This window comes from Danio aesculapii, chromosome 22 (assembly GCF_903798145.1).
Source record: "Danio aesculapii chromosome 22, fDanAes4.1, whole genome shotgun sequence".
NCBI classification, from domain to species: domain Eukaryota; kingdom Metazoa; phylum Chordata; class Actinopteri; order Cypriniformes; family Danionidae; genus Danio; species Danio aesculapii.
The window spans coordinates 4,217,578-4,241,890 of NC_079456.1; the positions used below are offsets into that span (position 1 = coordinate 4,217,578).

General features: G+C 35.7%; 1 protein-coding gene across 1 annotated transcript in view; it reads right to left on the bottom strand.

Moving 5' to 3' along the window:
* ptprsa (protein tyrosine phosphatase receptor type Sa) overlaps positions 1-24,313 on the bottom strand; it is a 279,978-nt gene that overhangs the window by 144,189 nt on the left and 111,476 nt on the right. Inside the window, exons 3-4 of the mRNA XM_056447339.1 lie at positions 3,604-3,749; positions 859-1,000 (exon numbers count right to left, since the gene is read on the bottom strand). Coding sequence (XP_056303314.1) covers positions 859-1,000; positions 3,604-3,749 — 288 coding nt within the window. The remainder of the gene's footprint in view (positions 1-858; positions 1,001-3,603; positions 3,750-24,313) is intronic.

Consider the following 24,313-nt stretch of genomic DNA (forward strand, 5'->3'; position numbering starts at 1 on the left):
TTTGAAATATATGTTGCATATATGCACAAATAATGCATCTTTGAAATCTAAACATGAATATCTATTTTTAAATAGGACTTGTATATATTGCCGTATCTCAGATTTCTATATGTGGGACCACATGATCAACTGCTGCTTCCGCATTTGGCTGGATTGCCTGGCTTGCATCAGAGTTCGATTAACCCCCCTCCCATCCCCTCACGTTTGAACTTTAAACTTTAAAAATTACATTTAATTTCCAGCGTGCTAACAGTGAGTGGCACATGCATCTATTTAACGTGACTGTAATGTTAAGGTTCAAATGAACAAGAAGAGATTTGTTGGATAAATTTTGAGTTATGTATGTCAGATAAGCATTATTAAATGCATAAATACTCTCTTTGACCACTTCCATGATTTGTAGCAAGCCTGGAGTGCATGTGAACCACGCACCAGACCACCCTTTTCAGATAAACTTGGTACAGTTCATAGGTGTGACTGCAAGTCCATCCATATACACTGAGACCAACATCATTTTATATTCTCCCCTCAAGTCACATGAACCTATGTTCTATGTCCCGCACCATTTGAATCACGTCCAAATTAATTAAATCTGGCAAGTAAAACTGCTTCTCTAGTGCCACATCTGGTATGCCCTTTTTATTTTAAATCCCACATGCACACATGCATACCAGATATCTGCGCCCCAGAATAGGCACCATTAAGATACTAATCAGGCACTTTACATTGTAATAAAAGTATAGAAAGAATACCAACTCATGAGGGTGTAGAAACCCTCAGGCTGGTGTGTAGCAGGATGGGGCACAACCTTGACATTAAGGATTAATTCATACAAAACCTGCATGACTTTACTCTTACCTCTAATGATAGACAACTTGGCTTGAACATTGATTTCGCCTTCGCTGTTCTCCGCTTGACACTCGTAGACGTTCTCGTCTCGAGGCGCCCGAAGAGGCTGGATCCTCAGGACGGCTCCTGCACCTTCATCAAACTCTATCGTCTGTGTAAGAGGACCAAGAGTGGGTCAGAAGATCAATGGATACCTAGTGTTTGAAGGCTATGAACTCATTCCCAAAACTGGTTACGGATTTCAAGTGCCTCAAGTGTGACACTTAAAGAAACACTCACATTTTTGGGTGGAAATAGGCTCATTTTACAGCTCCCCTAGAGTTTAACAGTTTGTTTGATTCTTTTCAAACTGTTCAGCTGATCTCTAGGTTTGGCGGGAGCACTTTTAGCTTAGCTTAGCATAAAATATTGAATCGGATTAGACTGTATGCATCAATTTTATCTAGCTGTCTAGCTGGGGACTATTCTCAGAAGATTCAAGCTTTGAATAGGATATTTATCAAAAATATTTAAAAATGTTTTTGGGCAAGATGCTAATGGTCTAATTTGACACAATGTTCTATGCTATGCTAAGCTAAAAGTGCTACCACCAGACCTGAAGATTGGCTGAATAGATTCAAAACTCTGTAAAACTCAGCAGTTTACTCTAAGAGAGCTGTAAAATGGCCCTATTTCCCAAAGAGTCGAGTGTTCCTTTAAGGACAAACATTAGAGTTGAGGAACCAGCTGTAGCTTTTCTCAGCAAATGACATCTGGAAGTGTTTTTGGTGTTCGATCTCAAGTGTTTACGAAGCATACGTAGCTTAGCTTCTGAGGGTTTCTATGTCTTATAGCCTGTGTCTTATTTTCCTTGCTTGTTTGCCGTGTTCTTTTGTCATAACACAGCTGGCAGCTGTAGAGTCTTGATCGATGTTTAGCGTATCTTAATTACAACTAGCTCAGCATTTAACCACACTGTCACTATTCAGCAAAGATGAAAAACTTCTCTTGAAAAAAAAGATCAACACACAAATGTGTTGGCGGCTCCGATCCACACATTGGCGTGAACCCAAGAGTACGCTCAACTCGGGCTCAAATTATCATCTTCGTTGCATTTAAAAGTAATTTCGTGAGGGGTTTGAATTAATTTGTTTCCCCCAAAGGCTTCGCTTTGATATTGATCTACACACACTTAGGACAGTGTGCCGTCACTGGGCTGCTTCTCATTATCGTAGCCTTGAAAACTCACCCCAAAAAAACAGAGAGAGTTTTGCCACTGGCTTACAAAGAGCCTCGTTCCTCTTTGTCATTCCCTATTGATTTGCTCGACTGTTTCGCTACAGTGACATCAAATGCGAAAGCACCGCAGGAGCCTAATTAACTCTCTCTCATAATTCCAGCTTGCAGCAAAATCGAGATGTTACAGGACGTTTTGGAGACTTAGAAAAAGAGCACGACAATTTCTATCAGAATTAATTGAATGTAAACAAAACCGGAATAGGGCTAGGGGTCAAAAGTTGGGGATGCTATTCGTTTGTAACTTTTCAGCAGGGAAGTTATCTGTCATTACCAAGACAGTTTAGCGCTAGCGCAACCAGAAATTAATGGAACGCTGCCCTTTTTTTTGGAAATTTAGTTAGTTTTAACTCCCCTAGGGTTAAACAGTTTTGAAGCCAATCTTCGAGTCTGGTAGAAGCACGTTTAGCTTAGCATAAATCTTTGAATCAGATTAGACCATTAGCATGACTCAAATTAAAAAAAGAGTTTTAATAACTTTCATATTTATATATAAGATATTTTGCAGATTCTAACTGGCTGTGCAAGAGTAGGGCTTGGTGTGGGGACTATTTTCAGGCACTGTGTAGTACTATGATGCTGTTTCAGCCATTTTTTTACGGCAAAAAAATCCTTTATTATTAAACTGGAATGAGAGTATAGTTCCAAGCCATATTGGCCTAGAAAAAAAAGCAGCTTTCCAGTTGCCCTTGGTCTTAGTGGACGATGTAACTACACACGAGTTGATCTTTAAATAGGAAAATTAAATTGGTGATTTTTAAGTAAAATGCTAATGGTCTAATCCAATTCAATGATTCATTCATTCACCACAGCCATATCACCCTGCAGCCCAAGACCAGTTACTCACTGAAGCCAAGCAGGGCTGGGAAACCACATGGAAAAACTAGATTGCTTTCGGAAGTCGTGTTAGTGTGGTCAGCAGGGAGATTTCAACCTTTGGTCTGTGTGAGTCCTAATACCCCAGTATAGTGAAGGGGACACTATACTGTCAGTGAGCGCGATCTTTCGGATGAGATGTTAAACCGAGATCCTGACTCTCTGTGGTCATTAAAAATCCCAAGAGTAGGGGTGTAAACCCGGTGTCCATTGGCCCTTACTCATCACTGTCTCCCAAGAATCCCAATCTACCGAATTGGCTCTATCACTGTCTCTCCACTCCAACAATAGCTGGTGTGTGGTGAGCGCACTGGCGCTGTTATTCGGTGGCTGCCGTCGCATCATCCAAGTGGATGCTGCACACTGGTGGTGGTGTGGAGAGACCCCCGCTCATAATTGTGAATCGCTTTGGGTGTATGGCCATACACAATAAATGTGCTATATAAATACACACATTACATTACATTTATGCTAGGCTAAGCTAAAAGTGCTCCCATAAGACTCAGAGATTGGGTGAATGGATTCAAAATAGGTAGAACAACAACTGTTTAACTCTAGGGGAAATGTAAAATGAGTTATCATTTAAAGTGTTAGCAGTCTCACCTCGATGCGTTGCGAGTTCACCCTCTTCCCTTTCTTGTTCCAGGTTACTTTGGGTTTAGGGTCACCTGTGGCTTGGCAAACGAAGGATACAACACCTCCGGAGACGCCGATCATGTCGACAGGTACTTTTGTGAACCTGGGTGAAGCTAAACAGGAAAAAGACAAGCAAAACAGTATTAGCATTCTATTCATAGCTTCTATAGAAATAGCAGTGCTATTAGCATAGCTAACCTAATTCGTCACAAGGCAACTGTAGCAACAAATCAATTATATTAAATTACAGAGTGATTGAACACACTCCCACATACAGGCAATTTAACAGTCACTCGCTGTGCATTTGACTGTAAAATAGTGCGCGAGGGGACTAGGACTAGAGTGGGCTAGGACAGAAAAGTAGACAGGGGCAGCCATGTGTCGGCGCAAATGGAAAGTGGCTGTGTTTCAGCATGCCAGTAATTACACCACAGACAATGTGCACATCGACGCCAGCGTGAATTATTCATAGAGCAATGAATAATAAAATACCTGTGACTCTGACGTGATTGGAAAGCATCCCAAACCCCGCGCACGTTTCGCACGAGACACGTTTGGCTGCAAGCTAACAACATGCGGAAGATGAATAGCGGTGGTGGATGAAGTACACAAATTAGGAACTCGAGTAAAAGTACAGATACCCTAATAAAATATTACTCTAGTAGAAGTATACGGTTCCTCTTTTCAGGGTTACTTGAGTAAAAAAGTACTTGATTTTTTAACTTACTTCAGAAATACATGTAAAAGTAACTATGGATGTTTATTTTGCTCAGTCATACTCACTCTGAACAGTTCATATGTATCAGTGAATCATTTACATGAGACTCAGTGAATCATTTACTGGAGACTCACTCTGAACAGATCATTTGAAGCAGTGAATCATTTACTAGAGACTTAGTTTGAACAGTTCATTTGAATTCGTGAATCATTTACTGGAGACTCACTCTGAACAGATTATTTGAAGCAGTGAATCATTTACTGGAGACTCAGTGTGAACAGTTCATTTGAATCCATGAATCATTTATTGGAGAATCTCTCCAAACAGATCATTTGAATTAGTGAATCGTTTACTGGAAACTCCCTCTAAACAGTTCATGTGAATCAGTGAATCATTTACAGGAGATTTAATGAATCATTATCTGGAAACTCACTCTGAACTGACCCTCTGAATCAGTTAATCATCTACTGGAGGCTCACTCGTAACATTTGAATCAATGAATTGTTAACCAGTTCACTGATGTTCGATTGATTCAGACACTCACTCTAAACAGTTCATTTGAATCAGTGAATCATCTACTGGAGGGTCACTTTGTACTAATAATTTGAATAAGTGAATCATCTACTGGAGGCTCACTCTGTACTAATAATTTGAATCAGTGAATCATCTACTGGAAACTCACTCTAAATAGTCCATTTGAATCAATGAATTGTAAACTAGTTCACAAATGTGTCCGATTCAGAGAATCACTCCGAACAAACCATTTGAATCAGTGAATCATTTACTGGACACCAGAGATGTATAGTAACGAAGTAGAACTACTTCACTACTGTACTTAAGTACTAAAAGGCAGTATCTGTACTTTACTGGAGTATTGTTTTTTTCTCCTACTTCCACTTTTACTTAAGTACATATTTTCGATGAGTTTAATACTTTTACTCCGATAGATTTTTTATGAGCTGCATCGTTACTCGTTACTAGGAGGTGTCAAAATGGTTGAAATCGGTTCAGTAATAGATCATAACGGGTTATTACGTACTGATGACATTTATCTCTTATGTGCGGTGTCGCAATACTATGGCGAAGGACGGAGGCGCGAGGGCGAGTGAAGGCGGCACAGCACACGAGCCGCTATTTCACTACTACAGAGAAATGTTGTGAGACTCCATCTCTGCCTCTCTCACTTTGGAGATTTGACCCGCTGGCCTGGTAGGCGTGTATGAGGTGCAAGTTTTCTCCACTGTGTCTATTATAGATTACCTGTGATAACCGCGTATTATACATACATAGACTGTAACCGCGGCTGTTCTTCCCGCCATCAGTGAACAACGCTTTCATTTCTAAAGCTGATAGCAGCCCTTTCTGTTGAGAAGGTGAAGACAATAACTAATCAAAGGGGTGTAAGACCTCGCCTGTCAGCGTTTAAAAAGCAGGCGGGAGAATATTTACATTAGTTTATTTGCTATAAATGCTCATGCTGTCTTCTGTGCATGAGTTTTGTTTGATACATTCAGAAAGAGTGTTTTCTTTGAGCGGGTCAAATTAAGGGTACAGTTCATATATCTTACTGCTGTATTAAAGGACACAATTGTATTACAAGTAACCATTTAACTGTCACACCAAGAAAAAAAACCAATAGAATTTTTTTATTTATTGCATTTCTTAATTCCTAATGTCGCTAGTTAACACAATCAATACATTTTCCCCCAACACATCCCATAATTTCTAAAATATCAGCCTCTACCAAATGGTTGAGATGTTGGTTTATGGTAAAAGTACCAGAATGAATAAATATACTATAAAAATATGAAGTTTAAGACCAATTTAATTAAAACATAATCAAAATGAAACATTTTTGAATACTAAATCATAGCCATAAGCCATAAAATATTTCAGATTTTCATTTAACACAGTAATATCCACGTTTTCTTTTTTTTACAATAAAATCAAAATCAAGTGAATTAGAACGTTCGTTTACAGCGTTTACAACCAGTAATTTGTGCTCCGAAATTGGGTTTCAATAGCGTTTTGATTGGATTATGGAGTGTTTTTGTGACACACAACTTTGAAAGGTGTGTGTTAAAGCTGTTATAATCTGTCAGATCTGTGGTTCAAGCGTGAGAGAAAAACAGTATTGTAAGTCATGTTTCTTTTCGTTCTGCTTAATGACGTGCCCCCAAAAAAGAGATTTAAAATAAACAAAACAATATGATGTCTTTTGACTGCATTCTTTAATAACTACATTACACAATACTTGTACTTTTACTTTCAGTACTTGAGTAGTAAATTTTGAAATAAACTACTTGCAATACTTAAGTACAAAAAATGTTGAAAACTTAGTACTTCCACTTAAGTATGGTGCTTAAAGAGCACTTTTACTTCTACTCAAGTCACTTTTTGATAGAGTACTTGTACTTTTACTTAAGTCTGGGTCTCTAGTACTTTATACATCTCTGCTGGACACTCACTCTGAACTACTTCTCTGATGTCAGTCCGATTCAGAGACTCACTCTGAACAGACCATTTAAATTCACTTCCTGCTTCGCTACTGTTCGGACGTCTTTGCCTACTGCTCCGCTCTCTGCTCACTTGCTTTTATATCTTAAACCCTAATTTTAACTTGAGCCTATCAGCACAGTGCTCAAACGACACAGCTTGAAGATCAGCATCGATTCTACAAACTTTCTGGAATATAGCTTTACTAACAAGAGGGGAATTATCGTCTAAACAATCCTCCCGCCACCAGCTATCAGCTGCTCACATTCCTGAGACGGGAAAACACGGCTGTGAAAATGCCTCTGGATCGGATTAATTCAGATTCTCACTGCTGTACAAACTGCCACAAACTTCTACAAAAGATTGCAGTTCTTGAAACAAAGTTACTTGCGATCCAACCAGAACTGCAGCGTCATTGTGGACGCTCACAGCAAATAGCCGGTGAGTCCCATAAATCTATTCCTACCACTATTTCGAGCACTGAAAAACAGATTAAAGCTGTTGAAAATGAGCATTGGCATAAACAAGGTGCGAGACCAAAGGGTACTCGTGGGGTCAGATCATATGCTGCCGCATTAGCGTCCTCTACCCCAAATACAGCTCGGACTCAAATACAGCTTGAGAACAGATATGAAGTATTGAGTAATATGGGTGAAGAATCCCCAAATGCAGTCAGACAGAGATCGCATGACTCAGCAGCTAACTCTGCATGGAACAGAGGCTCAAGGCCGACTAGACAGCGGCATTCTGCTCCGATCGCACCTGAGATAAGAACACTAGTTGTAGGAGATTCAATAATCAGGAATTTTAGGAGCAAATCTACAATGACATACTGCTTCCCTCATGCAACAGTTTCTGATGTAAACAAAGAACTTAAGGAAATTCTGAAAAAGCACAAGACTGCAAAACGGATTATCATCCATGTGGGGAAGAATGATATTCGAAAGGAACAGTCAGAACTGCTCAAGAGAGATTTCTGTGAGCTCTTGGAAACAGTTGAAAGAGTGAAAATTCAGCCGTTCATCAGTGGGCCACTCCCTGCAAGAGGGACAAACATGTTTTCACGGCTGCTTGGTCTAAATGTATGGCTGCAGAAAGCATGTAACAGGAAAGGACTGAATTTTATTGACAACTTCAATCTCTTCTGGAACCAAAGACAACTGTTGACATCAGACGGCCTTCACCCAAACAAACTTGGTGCAAAGGTGCTAAAGGACAATATCTTCTTCTCCCTCCATCATCCATCAGCTGTATGTGCCACTGACCTCAATCCAAATGGCACATACACACCTAGCATCTGTCCGGATGACCACAGGACCTCAAATCAGCTCCCGAGTGGACTTGGGGTTGACGCATCACCCAAGGACAGTGATAACGCCACGCAGCCAAAACACCCACTGTTGATAGAGACACTATCGCTGGCCCTCTGCTCAACACAGACAGACTGTGACGCATCAGAACAGCATCATGTCTCGTCACTAAAAACTGATCCTCAGGAAAACACCCAGGAAAACATATTTCAGCACCCAGAATCTCCAGAGCCACAGCCTCTGTCGCCAGACACGTTCCCATTATCACCTTGCTCGCCTCTCTTGGGTTTCTCAAAAAAGATGGAGGAACTAGTGCATGCTGGAACTAAACTTTCACACTCCATCGCCGCAAGCCCCCAGTTACCAACCAAAAAGCGGCCTGCTCCACAACCACCTCTGAGCCCACCTGGAAGAGCCCTCCGACATTTGCCCCACCGCCAGGGCCCAAACAACAACGCACCATCTTCAGCTGGTGAACAAAACTGCTCTCCATGATGTGTCTCGGGTGCCTGCTTAGATAACAGTGTCTTTATCAGATGTTTACAGAACAAGCAGGAACCCAGTGTGCCTGTAGCTTTCTCTACACATATATGTGTTGTATTACGTGACAGAAAACCGAAGACTTTTTCAGGCCGTATAGCAAATCACTCAAATCTTGTGTCTATTAAATATAAATCTGAGACTACTGTAGCAGAAACAGCTAAAACTGTTAAGTTAGCACTTTTAAACATCCGATCACTCAACAATAAGTCACTTTTAGTCAATGATTTTATCAGCTCAAATTGCCTTGATTTTATGCTTTTAAATGAAACTTGGCTAGATGACAGCTGTAGTGCAGCAGTTCTGAATGAAACAGCTCCTTTAAACTTTGACTTTTTGAGTGTTTGCAGAGCCAATAGGAGAGGTGGAGGCATTGCTGCCCTGTTTAAAGATGTCTATGAGTGTAAACAAGTGTCATTTGGTGACTTTTTGTCTTTTGAATATCTGAGTATAGCACTAAAAGGTGCTCCACGTATCTTACTGATCATTATCTACAGACCTCCAAAATATTCTCCAGCTTTTATTGATGATTTTACAGAGCTGTTATCAATAGTAACCTCTGAATTTGACTATTTTACCATTGCTGGGGATTTTAATATTCACATTGATAATCCAGAAATCAATGCTGTAAAAGAACTGATGACTGTTTTGAACACTTTTGATCTGACTCAGCATGTTCAAGGACCCACACACAATCGTGGACACACTCTTGATCTACTTATAACTAAGGGTTTACACATTTCATCAACTGTTGTTAAGGATGTTGCACTATCTGATCATTTCTGTATTTTCTTTGATATATTGATCACTCCAGCTATTAAAGACAGATCTGTCTCTGTCAGAAAGAGATGCATAAATGAGAACACTAATGAGCAGTTTATGAAGGCCATATCGCTAGCACCAAGTATATCTGCAGACTCTGTTGATTCTCTCCTTGATTTGTTTAATTCTAAAGTTAAGAATGTCATAGATGACATTGCTCCTGTTAAAGCCAAGAATATAACTAGCAGCCAAAGGGGATCTTGGACTAAGTCCCCAAAATTAAAAATGACGAAAAGACAGTGCAGAAAAGCTGAGCGTATGTGGAGAAAGACGAAACTAGTAGTCCATTATAATATCTATAAAGACAGTCTTCGTGCTTTTAATATGGAACTAAAAACTGCTAGGCAGACTTTCTTCTCAAGCCTTATAAACAGCAACGTAAACAATGCTCGTAAACTCTTTGCAACGATAGAGAAACTCACAACCCCCCCCAGTCGGATTCCCAGTGAGCTACTCTCTGAAAGCAAATGTAATGAGTTTGCTCATTTCTTTACTGACAAGATCAATAATATCAGAAAGGCAATCAGCTCATCCAATCAGCCAAGTTGTGTCGACGTCAGATTAACTCAACCACAACTTAAGAAATCAGACATTATGTCCGATTTCATGGCAATTAATGGCAAAATCTTAGAAGAGATCGTGCAAATTATGAAAACATCAACCTGCAGTCTCGACACGCTCCCCACATCATTCTTTAAAACGGTGTTGACCTGCTTAGAAATGGATCTTCTAAAAGTGGTAAATGCTTCACTTCTCTCAGGGATTTTTCCTAACTCACTTAAAACTGCAGTTGTTAAACCCCTCTTGAAGAAGAGCAACCTGGATAACACCATATTGAGCAATTACAGGCCCATCTCAAATCTCCCTTTCATTGGCAAAATAATTGAAAAAGTTGTTTTTAACCAGGTTAACAAGTTCTTAAACTTCAAGGGGTGTTTAGACAATTATCAATCTGGTTTCAGACCACATCACAGTACAGAGAGCGCCCTTATAAAGATAATCAATGACATCCGCCTAAATACAGATTCAGGCAAACTAACAGTGCTGGTACTGCTCGATCTCAGTGCTGCATTTGACACTGTCGATCACAGCATACTTCTGGATAGGCTGGAAAACTGGGTTGGGCTGTCTGGGACGGTCCTCAAATGGTTCAGATCTTACCTTGAAGGAAGAGGTTACTATGTCAGTATAGGTGACCATAGGTCAGGGTGGACACCCATGACATGTGGAGTCCCACAAGGCTCGATTCTGGCACCACTCCTGTTCAACCTTTATATGCTCCCTCTGAGCCAAATAATGAGAAAAAACCAAATCTCCTACCACAGCTATGCTGATGACACTCAGATCTACCTAGCCTTACTGCCTAATGACTACAGCCCCATTGACACCCTCTGCCAATGCATTGATGAAATTAACAATTGGATGTGCCAAAACTTTCTTCAGTTAAACAAAGAGAAAACTGAAGTCATTGCGTTTGGGAACAGAGATGAGGTTCTCAAGGTGAATGCGTACCTTGGCTCTAAGGGTCAAACAACAAAACATAAGGTCAAGAATCTTGGTGTGACTCTGGAGTCAGATCTGAGTTTCAATAGTCATATCAAAGCAGTTAGTAAATCAGCATACTATCATCTCAAAAACATTGCAAGAATTAGATGCTTTGTTTCCAGTGAAGACTTAGAGAAACTTGTTCATGCTTTTATCAGCAGCAGGGTGGATTACTGTAATGGCCTCCTCACTGGCCTTCCCAAAAAGACAGTCAGACAGTTGCAGCTCATCCAGAACGCTGCGGCCAGAATTCTGACCAGAACCAGGAAATCAGAGCACATCACACCTGTCCTCAGGTCTTTACACTGGCTCCCAGTCACATTTAGAATAGATTTTAAAGTATTATTACTGGTCTATAAATCACTAAATGGCCTAGGACCTCAATACATTACAGATATGCTCACTGAATACAAACCTAACAGATCACTCAGATCTTTAGGATCAAATAGATTAGAAATCCCAAGAGTTCAGTCAAAGCAGGGTGAATCGGCTTTCAGCTACTACGCCCCTCGTTGCTGGAATCAGCTTCCAGAAATGATCAGATGTGCTCCAACATTAGGCACATTCAAATCAAGACTGAAAACACATCTGTTTAGCTGTGCCTTTACTGAATGAGCACTGTGCTACGTCCGACTACTATGTTTTTCTCTTCTTTTTAATTCTTTTATAACACATTTTATCAGCTTTTATTTATTTTATTCTTACCATTTTTATGTTTGTTTTTATTTCTCTTATAATTGTTTCTTTTATTCCTGTTTATGTAAAGCACTTTGAATTGCCACTGTGTATGAAATGTGCTATATAAATAAACTTGCCTTGCCTTGCCTTGCCTAAATCAGTAAACTATTTACCGGAGACTCACTCTGAACAGTTTATTTGAATCAATGAATAGTAACTAGTTCACAGATGTCAGTCTGAATAAAAGACCCACTCTGAACAGACCATTAGAATCAGTGAATCATCTACTGGAGACTCACTCTGAACAGTTCATTTGCATCAATGAATAGTATACTAGTTCACTGATGTCCGTCTGATTCACAAATGAATTATTGTGTGCATTTTTCAATCAATTTAACAGGTAAACTGATCAAACTCAGCTTGTTTATGAATTATATAATGGGGTTTAATGGATAATTCAAGGATTCAGGAGTGAAGCTGCTCTTTCCAGAGGCTGTCATTTTACCTATGTTACTGCCTGTTCTTTGTGGATTATGTTACTTTTGCCAAACAAAAAAACGTGTCATTTTCTTTCCAGAATGCAGCACAGTTTGTTCTTCGCTCATTAAATGATCATGCCGTCTAGCTCGACTCTTTTTCTCTCTCCGCGGGGCAGCAGGTCAAGCCTGACACAACAAGACATGAGAACAGACTCTCCAGGGGAACATGCTAAAACCCAGAAAGTTGTCATTTAAATTTAACTGAAATATTTAACCCAATAGTTGGGTTTGTCCATATTTAACCCAATGTTGATTTACAACAACCCAGTAAAAAAAAAATAATAATAAAAAATACACCATTTGTTTTTAAAGCGATTAGTTCACTTAGTTAAAATTTTGCAAAAAAAAAAAAATTAATTGACTTAAAAAGTAAATAAACCCAATTTTTTAAAGTAATTAGTTAGTTTTACTTAAAAAAGTGAGTAAACTCAATGCTTAAAAATGACTGGTTGGCAAAGTGATCCGTTTAAAAAGTGAGTAAAACCATTGTTTTTAAAGAGATTAGTTGATTTTTAAATTATAGGAATAAACAATATGGTTTTATATGATAATACATCACAATATATTCTCATAATATTGCGACAACAATAGTAATGACCAAATTCATAAGTATCCACTGAGAGACAAAATTTCTCGTATTTTTAGAGAACAATATTTATTGGTTTAAACGTTTGTTTTAAAGCGATTCATTGACTTTTGGAATGGTTAGTTGGCTTTTAAAGCGATTAGTTGACTTTTGGGCACGATTAGTTGGCTTTTAAAGCAATTCGTTGACTTTTGAGATGGTTGGCTGGCTTTTAAAGCAATTAGCTGACTTTTAGAGCAATTTGTTGACTTAAAATGATTAGTTGACTTTTGAGACGATTGATTGACTTTTAAACCAATTGGCTGACTTTTAAACGTTTAGTTGACTTTTGGAATGTTTAGTTGACTTTTTAAGCGATTAGTTGACTTTTAAAGTGATTAGTGGACTTTTAGAATGATTAGTTGACTTTTTAAGTGATTAGTTGACTTTTAAAGTGGTTGGTTGACTTTTAGAATGATTAGTTGACTTTAAGTGATTAGTTGACTTTTAAAGTGGTTGGTTGACTTTTAGAATGATTAGTTGACTTTTATAACAATTTGTTGGCTTTTAGAATGATTAGTTGACTTTTGAGACGATAAGTTGACTTTTGAGACGATTGGTTGACTTGAGAAGATCGATTGACTTTTAAACCAATTAGTTGACTTTTAAACTTTAAGTTGACTTTTAGAATGTTTAGTTGACTTTTTAAAGCGATTAGTTGACTTTTAGAATGTTTAGTTGACTTTTTAAAGCGATTAGTTGACTTTTAGATTGTTTTGTTTACTTTTTAAAGCAATTAGTTGACTTTTGGAATGTGTAGTTGACTTTTTAAAGCAATTAGTTGACGTTTAGAATGTTTAGTTGACTTTTTAAAGCGATTAGTTGACTTTTAGATTGTTTAGTTTACTTTTTAAAGCAATTAGTTGACTTTTGGAATGTTTAGTTGACTTTTTAAAGCGATTAGTTGACTTAGAATGTTTAGTTGACTTTTAAAAGCGATTAGTTGACTTAGAATGTTTAGTTTACTTTTTAAAGTGATTAGTTGACTTTTAGAATGATTAGTTGACTTTTAGAATGTTTAGTTGACTTTTTAAAGCGATTAGTTGACTTTTGGAATGTTTAGTTGACTTTTTAAAGCAATTAGTTGACTTTTAGAATGTTTAGTTGACTTTTTAAAGCGATTAGTTGACTTTTAGATTGTTTTGTTTACTTTTTAAAGCGATTAGTTGACTTTTGGAATGTTTAGTTGACTTTTTAAAGCGATTAGTTGACTTTTGGAATGTTTAGTTGACTTTTTAAAGCGATTAGTTGACTTTTAGAATGTTTAGTTGACTTTTTAAAGCGATTAGTTGACTTTTAGATTGTTTTGTTTACTTTTTAAAGCGATTAGTTGACTTTTGGAATGTTTAGTTGACTTTTTAAAGCGATTAGTTGACTTTTGGAATGTTTAGTTGACTTTTTAAAGCGATTAGTTGACTTTTGGAATGTTTAGTTGACTTTTTAAAGCGATTAGTTGACTTTTGGAATGTTAGTTGACTTTTTAAAGCGATTAGTTGACTTTTGGAATTAGTGCTTTAAGGATAGTTGACTTTGAATGTAGTTGACTTTTTAAAGCGATTAGTTGACTTTTGGAATGTTTAGTTGACTTTTTAAAGCGATTAGTTGACTTTTGGAATGTTTAGTTGACTTTTTAAAGCGATTAGTTGACTTTTGGAATGTTTAGTTGACTTTTTAAAGCGATTAGTTGACTTTTGGAATGTTTAGTTGACTTTTTAAAGCGATTAGTTGACTTTTAGAATGTTTAGTTGACTTTTTAAAGCGATTAGTTGAATTTTGGAATGTTTAGTTGACTTTTTAAAGTGATTAGTTGACTTTTAGAACAATTTGTTGGCTTTTAGAATGATTAGTTGACTTTTGAGACGATTGGTTGACTTGAGAAGATCGATTGACTTTTAAACCAATTAGTTGACTTTTAAACTTTAAGTTGACTTTTAGAATGTTTAGTTGACTTTTTAAAGCGATTAGTTGACTTTTGGAATGTTTAGTTGACTTTTAAAAGCGATTAGTTGACTTAGAATGTTTAGTTTACTTTTTAAAGTGATTTGTTGACTTTTAGAATGATTTGTTGACTTTTTAAAGTGATTAGTTGACTTTTAGAATGATTAGTTGACTTTTTAAAGTGATTGGTTGACTTTTAGAATGATTTGTTGACTTTTTAAAGAGATAAGTTAACTTAGGATTTTTTGTTGGCTTTTTAAAGTGATTAGTTGACTTTTAGAGCGATTTGTTGACTTTTAGAACGATTTGTTGACTTATACAATGATAAGTTGACTTGAGACAATTGGTTGACTTTTAAAGCGATTGTTGACTTTTGAAGCGATCAGTTGACTTTTAAAGTGATTTGTTGACTCTACTTTTAAAAAGTGAGTAAACCCATTGTTTTTAAAGTGATTAGTTGACTTTACTTAAAGTGAGTAAATTCTTGGAAAGAACTATATGGTCTTATATGATAATAAATCACAATATCTTCTGGTAATAACGCGATAAATATATTAATGACCAAATTAATAAGTATCCACTGAGAGACAAAACATTCTATATCTTTAAAGAATGGTGTTCATTGGTTTAAACGTTTGTTTTAAAGCGATTAGTTGACTTTACTTAATAAAGGGAACTAAATTCTTGGAGTGGACTTATATGACTATATATTCTGGTATTTATCGTAATAACGATATTAATGACCGAATTCACAAGTATCCACCGAGAGACAGAAAACATCCCGTATCATTAGAGATCAGTATTCATTGGTTTGAACGTGTCAAAAAAGCAGTGTCATTTTCTCTCCAGAAAGCAGCACAGTTTGTTCTTCGCTCATCAAATGATCATGCCGTCTAGCTCGACTCTTTTTCTCTCTCCGCGGGGCAGCAGGTCAAGCCTGACACAACAAGACATGAGAAGAGACTCTCTAGGGGAACATGCGAAAATCCAGAAAGCGCACAGATATGAGGAGATGATCAAACGGTCAGGCAAGCACGGCAAATTAATTATTAAGAGCCCGCGGGCAGGCAGGCAGGCAGGCAGACCAAACCCTGAATCTGCGGCTGTGGATAAACACACTTCCAGAGCGGAGGACGCCCGAGGTCTTTCTGCTTCATTCTCCAGTTAAAAAACGCTCAACTTTCACATGCAGGTTCGACACTTTTTACTAGGAGTCATAATTGTTTGGTAAAAGGGGAAAAATACATCAAACGAGTCGTGATTCTGTGAACTGTGAGTCTGGTGGAGAAGCACCTGTAAGGTTTTTACTATGCTAAAGTAAAATGCTGTCTCACATTTCACACTGAAAAATATACCCAATTACTATATATATATATATATATATATAGGTTAATTAGGTTAACTAGGCAGGTTAGGGTAATTAGGCAAGTTATTGTATAGCGATGGTTTGTTCTGTAGACCAGTGTTTCCCAACCCTGTTCCTGGAGGCACACCAACAGTACATATTTTGGATGTCTTCCTTATCTGACCCATTAACTTCAGGTTTTGGAGTCTCTTCTAATCTTCTGATGAGTTGATTCAGGTGTGTCTGTTGGTGTGCCTTCAGGAACAGGGTTGGGAAACACTGCTGTAGACTATGGAAAAAATATATATAGCCAAATATATAGGCGTATTTACCTCTCAAAAAAAGTAAATTCAGTGAAAGCTGCTAGGGAATGGAACTCCATCCCACCAACAATTAGAAGATCACTCACTTTTCCTTCTTTTCAGTCTCATGTAAAACTTGGTTTTTGACAAATCAGCATTGTCAGCATTAGCACTGTATTAACACTTATTAGTTCTGTTTGTCTTTGGCCTTTTGTCCTCTTCTGCTGCCATCAGTCTGTTTTTGTTTTTTACTTTTTATTGTATTTTATATATGATAGTGTATTCTTGTATTATTCTGTGCTTCTATTTTAGGTGTGACTTTTTAACATTCTGTAAGGGGTCTACAGATGAAAAATAGCCATTCTTGGCTAATTCTTCCACATTTTACAGTAATGTTTATTAATGTGCATTGACCCTGTAAACAAATAAACTAAACTAATAATTTTGACCTTAAAATGGCTTTTAAAAAATTTAAAACTACTTTTATTCTAGCCGAAATAAAACAAATAAGACTTATATATGTGTGTGTGTATATATATATATATATATATATATATATATATATATATATATATATATATATATATACACACATATATATATATGTATGTATATGTATATATGTATGTATATGTATATGTATATGTAAGCAACACTTTAATGAATATATAAAGAAAGATAATACCTTATAGAATTCACTGTATCTGGCTTACAATTTACTCAAAACTTAAATACTGAAATAAAATAAAATAAATGTACTAAAGTGAGCTCTGGTCACTGTAAATGCACTGAGGCGTAGAGTCTCCGGTCAGTGAAACAGATGCTTGTTTAGGCCCAGACGGGCGAGTGATGGACTGGTTTTAGTTAGTTTGTTAACTGGAGGTCAGTGGACGGCAGTGAGTTATGGATTTTCCTGACAGCGGCGAGTGATGGAGAGTTTATTGGAGAAGCAGACAGAAAAGAAAAGAGTCGACTACAGAGTCGACTAACAGAAACACTACACACAAGACACTTTAGAAAGACCATATAGTCAGAAAGTCAGAATTATTAGCCCTCCTGTTCATTCATTCATTCATTTTCGGCTTAGTCCCTTTATCAATCTGGGTTCGCCACAGTGGAATGAACCGCCAACTTATCCAGCATATGTTTTACACAGCGGCTGCCCTTCCAGCTGCAACCCATCTCTGGGAAACATCCATACACAATCATTCACACATATGCACTATGGACCATTTCACCTAAACAGTTCACCTGTATCTGTCTTTGGACTGTGGGGGAAACCGGAGGAAACCCACACGAACGCAGGGCTAATAATAAATATGCAAACTCCACACACCACTGCGTTGCCCCCCCCCTCTTGTTCAATTCCTTTATATGTTCTCCCTTTTATTTTTTTCTGTTATTATACAACAGAGAGCAGATTTTTTCAACACATTTCTAATCATAATAGCTTTAATAACTCATCTCTAATAATATCTTTGCCATGATGACAGCATATAATATTATAATATGACTAGATCTTCTTCAAGACACTAGTATTCAGCTTAAAGTGACATTTAAAGGCTTAACTAGGTTAATTAGGTTAAAGTTACGGTAATTAGGCAAGTCATTGTAAAACAGTGGTTTGTTCCTTATTATTGCTTAAGGGGGCTTATAATATTGACCTTAAAAGGGGTTAAAACAATTAAAAACTGTTTTTATTCTAGCTAAAATAAAAAATAAAAAAAGACTTTCTCTGGAAGAAAAAATATTATAGGAAATACTGTGAAAAATTCCTGAATCTGTTAAACATCAATTGGGAAATATTTGAATAGGAATAAATATTAATAATACATTTGCCCTCAATTGTATATTTCATCCCCCGAAGCACTAAAAACATCTCAAAATGTATCTTTTTATTTACAAAATATATATGTTTTAGTCACATTTTATGTTTAAGTTTAGAATTTTTCATTTATAAGTGAATAAAATGTAACGTAAATGAATAAAATCAATATATATATATATATATATATTAGCAAGTAACCTTTTCAGGTAAAAGTAAAGAAAAGATTATGATACTTTATTTTTTTTAAATATAAATAAATATTTAAACAATTTTACTACAATTGCTATTATTAATATGCAGTTATAAATAATAACAATAATAAAAACTAAATTCGTCCATTCATTTACCTTCGGCTCCCTTATTCATCAGAGGTCGCCACAGCGAAATGAACCACCAACTATTCCAGCATATGTTTTATGCAGTTGATGCCCTTCCAGCTGCAACCCAGTACTGGGAAACACCCATACACACTCATTCACACACACTCATACACTACGGCCAATTTAGTTCATCCAATTCACCTATAGCGCATGTGTTCAGACTGTGGGGGAAACCGGAGCACCCGGAGGAAACCCACGGCAACATGGGGAGAACATGCAAACTCTACACAGAAATGCCAACTGACCCAGCTAGGACCAGCGACCTTCTTGCTGTGAGGCGACATTGCTAACAACTGAGCCACCGTGCCTCCCACTAAAAACTAAATATTAATCTAAATATTAGATCATATATATAATATAAAGTTCAATAAATAAAATACAATAGAATGGAATTATTTCATTGAAAGGCGATTTAAAAACAAAAACAAACAAACAAACAAAAACGTGTATAATAATATTCATTACACTTCGAAACTAATAATCAGCACTGCCACACACATATTATAAATGTATATCGAGGCCTGGAACAGGATGTGTATATTTGTAGTGGTGTCAGTAAGTGTTTATCTTCTCTCCGCTCATCACTAACAAGAGAGAGGAATATGGGGCGGCTTGTGTCAAGAAATTTGATTGATGACGGTCACGCCCCTTTTAGGCGGGACTTCCGGTTTAAGCCCCGCCCCTTTTTAATATACATTTAATAATTCCGGTAATTAGATTCTTATCAGTTTAATTAAAATAATAATTCCGGTAAATAGATTCTTATCAGTTTAATTAAATGAATAATTCCGGTAATTAAATTATAATTCCGGTAATTAAATAATAATTCCGGTAATTAAATAATAATGCCGGTATTTATATTCTTATCAGTTTAATTAAATTATTATTAATTCCTGTAATTAATTCTTAATTGTAATATTAATTATAAAAATAGATATTATAATATTATTAATTAGATTGTAATCAAATGAAATAAAATATATCAACCGTTATTAAAACCATATTTTAATTATTGTACTACATTATATTATATTTTAAATATTGTACTACATTATATTATATTTTAATTATTGTACTACATTATATTATATTTTAATTATTGTAATACATTATATTGTATTTTAATTATTGCAATAAAGTATTATAATTATATACTATTATACACTATTATATTATACTAATATATTTTATTATATTTTAATATAATTAATAAACTATTAGTATCTCCCACCTGGTCTTGCCTGCGCTCTGGTATGACCATACTGGCTCTGTGTGTGTGTGTGTGTGTGTGTGTGTGTGTGTGTGTGTGTGTGTGTGTGTCTGGTACGGGTGTTGGGCTGGGTCTTGGTAATTTGAAGACGGTTAAAGACTGCTTGTGAAAGATAGAAGGCATATCTGATGACTGTTACAATGCAATTGCTATATGCTACTATGTGATAAGAGAACGTAATGGTTGCGCTTGTTTAATAAACGCGAACGTCCGCTTACATGGCTATCAGTCAGTGTGGCTCTTACCGGCTGTTTAGGCATGGGTGTGTCTGTGTGTGTTTGTGTGTGTGTGTGTGAGCGATGATAAGGTAAACTTATCCTTTAGACAGCATCCCGTCAACTATTTGTGAAAGATTTATATCAGATATGGAACATATATCTGATTGCATGAGGTGGGTGTCTCCTACTAAATACTATATGTTGTTAGGTGATTAGAAACTGTGCTGATATTGCATATCTATATATTCACATGCAGCCAACTGTGTGCATGTGTATGCCTGGGTCTGGTTGTGTCTGCTTGAATTCACGACACAGTATTTAATGAATCAGCCTTTATTATTGCTCATTAATAGGTTATGTTGTTTTCACATTATTACTACATTAAACTAATACATATTTTAAGACAGACAAAAGACCATCAGTCATATCGTTTTAATGTATCTTTTATCGAAACTATCTAATTAAAATATATTTACAATATTAATCCAGCAAATAACAAATCTTAATATGCATTGACGACAAATTAGCAGACCTTGTAAAACTATTTATCTAAAAATGTAATGTTCTAAACTGTTGGTTGAAAAACACAGATGTAAATTCCAGTTGTCTTTGTGATTAATGAAAAGTTTTATTATGAAAAACATTTTAAACTGAATGTTTTTCTTTTGACTAACACATTTTCAATATATTTACATGCATGATCTGTATTTTATGGCACACATTGTAGTATAATTAATCTAAAACGTAATGTTTTGCACACTGGTCATCACTGGTGTAGATTTGAAAATAAATGATTTAAAATAAAAGATTTACTAAAAGGTCTTATCAGTCTTTAGACAGTATTGTTATTTCTGTTTCAAAAGGTAAATAAAAGGTATTGTACTGCTCACAATTGAAGCCAAGCAACTTAGTTACGGAATTTTAGATTCAAACTGATTGGAATTCTTTAAAAATTCTTGATAATATAAAGAGAAATATAGAGATTATTCCGAATATAAAACAAAAATATAAACATAAAATGATTTTCAGTTTATCTAAAAACAGTACAGCTCCATCCCTTAGTTACCTTTACTTAATGTTATACAGTAAAATGTATTAGTTTATCTACTGGATCCACCATTTATATGTTCACATAACAGTGTTAAATCAAGTAAGCCTACACATTTGTCAAAATAAGTCAAGTTTAAAGGTAGTTCTTGAAAGTAGACAGAGCAAATGATGCTTTTCTTTTACCATTAGATTTAGATGAATTAAGATTATTGATACTACACACATTTTGTAGTGAGTGTATATGTTTCTTTAAATTGAAGGTTTTTCATTGACATACACATTTTCAACTGAACAATCTAAAATCGAACAATGTTTATTTTTTTTCACTCTGAATATAAACGTTATCACACGGAAAAGTGATGTTTAAAATACTATTCATTAAAATTAACGCATGACTAGAGTTTTGTTTTTACAAGCCAGAAACATTGAGCTAATTCAAGCTTTTGATTTTGCACTCTGTTGCACTTTTTCAACACAAAATGTAAGCTTTTTATGCACCTGCTAAAAATCTGTAATTTTGAGCCACTGTCAGAGTTTGTAAGTTACAAAGCATACATGTTTTTAAAACTGTCAGTTCTCAAAAGTTACTTAACGTTTCTTCTGGAGTTTTTAAGAACAACATTGCAGGGGCTTCGTCAAACATAAAGATACATCTCAAACATTAGATTCATACTGACACACAAGCCTTTGTAAAATTTAAGAGAGAAAATCAAAGAATAGTTTCATTTGTGGGGGAAAAAAGTGATAATATGAAATACATTGCTTACACCAATATGGTCTAATGGTTAGAATTTCTGGGTTTTATGATATGGGAATATTTTTTACCTCTAATGTGTCCCAAGTAACATTAATAACAACACTTAGCCACAGTTATTTGTATCGTAGTTGAATGCTACACGCTATACTGTCAACAAAGCACATTAATATCAAAGAGTAAATACATTTTATTTTAAGAATACTTTCCAGTAAACTTTAATGAATGAATACGTTTATTTTATCAATCTTCTAATGCAGAATGTTTTTGAAACATTTAATTATGTTTTATGACCAGTGTCGTCTGACCAAATTATTTGACCTAATTCAAGCATCCGTTTTCTGCTGCACTTTTTAACACAAAATGGGAAAAAAGTGATAATATGAAATACATTGCTTACACCAATATGGTCTAATGGTTAGAATTTCTGGGTTTTATGATATGGGAATATTTTTAACCTCTAATTTGTCCCAAGTAACATTAATAACAACACTTAGCCACAGTTATTTGTATCGTACTTGAATGCTACACGCTATACTGTCAACAAAGCACATTAATATCAAAGAGTAAATACATTTTATTTTAAGAATACTTTGCAGTAAACTTTAATAAATGAAATTTATCAATCTTCTAATGCAGAATGTTTTTGAAACATTTAATTATGTTTTATGACCACTGTCGTCTGACAAAATTATTTGACCTAATTCAGGCAACCGTTTTCTGCTGCACTTTTTAACACAAAATGTCTTTGCAAACTTTTTGCATATGTGTTAAAACTCTCAAAGCATCTGTTATGATGCATACAGTAAAAGACACAATAACCATTTCTACTGCCAATTATATTTTGTCATCTAGAACTATGAATCTACAAAACTAAATTGAATACTTGCCACTGAATCTGCATTAATATCTTTTTGCGACAGTGTCTAAGGTACAGTGTGTTAGAAATGTATTCTTTTCAACTGTCGTGAACGTTTGAGTTGTAAATGTTTTGGTTTTAAACCAGAGACAACCAACAATATTATGTATACCTTTTGTTCATACAGTTTTTCAAATGAATGAGAAATTATGAAATTGTACGTCAGTACTTCTAGATTTAAAACTAAATTGGGTGACAATTTTTAGTTTGTCTTTCTAAACTGACTACAAAACCGTTACACATGAGAACTGTGTGTTATTAGGGGTGTCTTAAACATCAACCAACTTTAATAAATGATCTACAGTTTATACCTTTATGCTTTAAACAAGTAACCACTCTTTGACACACTATGCAACATTTGAATTTTCTAAATATTTAAATATGCATTTGGCATAAATACAGGTCTTAAATCAATTTCGACAATGTTTCTATGATTGTTACATGCCATCATGTTTTGCGTCTAGCTCATTTTCTAACTTTTTTACAGGAAAGGCATAGACACTTTTCAGAACAAGCAATAGGTCATTTACACCGCTAGACTTTGAATGCACCAAATAACACATGGCCAATCTTGCAAGTTTACTTTAAGTTATAACGTTTGTATGTAAACCTGATCCTGTGTATGTAAACCACCTATGACTAGGTTGGGTAATGAAATGCCAAGCAGGTTTTTTTTTCTTTATAAAATGCTTGTAGAATTTAAAATTTAAAAACTTAGTTACATTAAAACATTTTACTTGTTTAACACAAAATCATAAGTTTACTTAAGCTGATAAACTTTTTATTTCGAGCAAATATACACTGAAATAGAGTAGTGCATAATGAACAAACATGGATTGCATAACAATCATAAAGACAAATCAACTAAGAAAAAATATATGTTTATACAGTCATACATTGAAGAAAAACAGGGAACACCAGAACACTGTAACGACATTACTGAATATCTAACCAGCAAAGAAATTCTACTAAAAGCATTCTGTCGTGTTCAAGAATGTGATTGGCCATAACTTCTACAATCTCAGTAATATTTGCTATGTTGTTTTGTGAAAGCAGTGACACACAAATATCTGTTATATATGTAGACATGCATAGAACCTGCGTTACTCCCATCTCATCACTCCATCCAGTCAGCACCTCAAGAATTTTTGTAATGGTTGCACAGACAGCACCACTGCTACGAACACACAGGTGAGTCAATTGATTTATCGTATCGGCCCATGAGTTTAAGGCACCTCTCACAACGTCCATTTCTCTCTTGAGATTTTTCACACGTTTGCCATCTCCTGTACAATCATGATTAGAATCACACGCATCATTGATGATCTTCTCCAGAAGAAAGACCATACGGTCCCTATAATGCTGTTTAAACATGTCGTCCACAATAGACCTCATTTGAC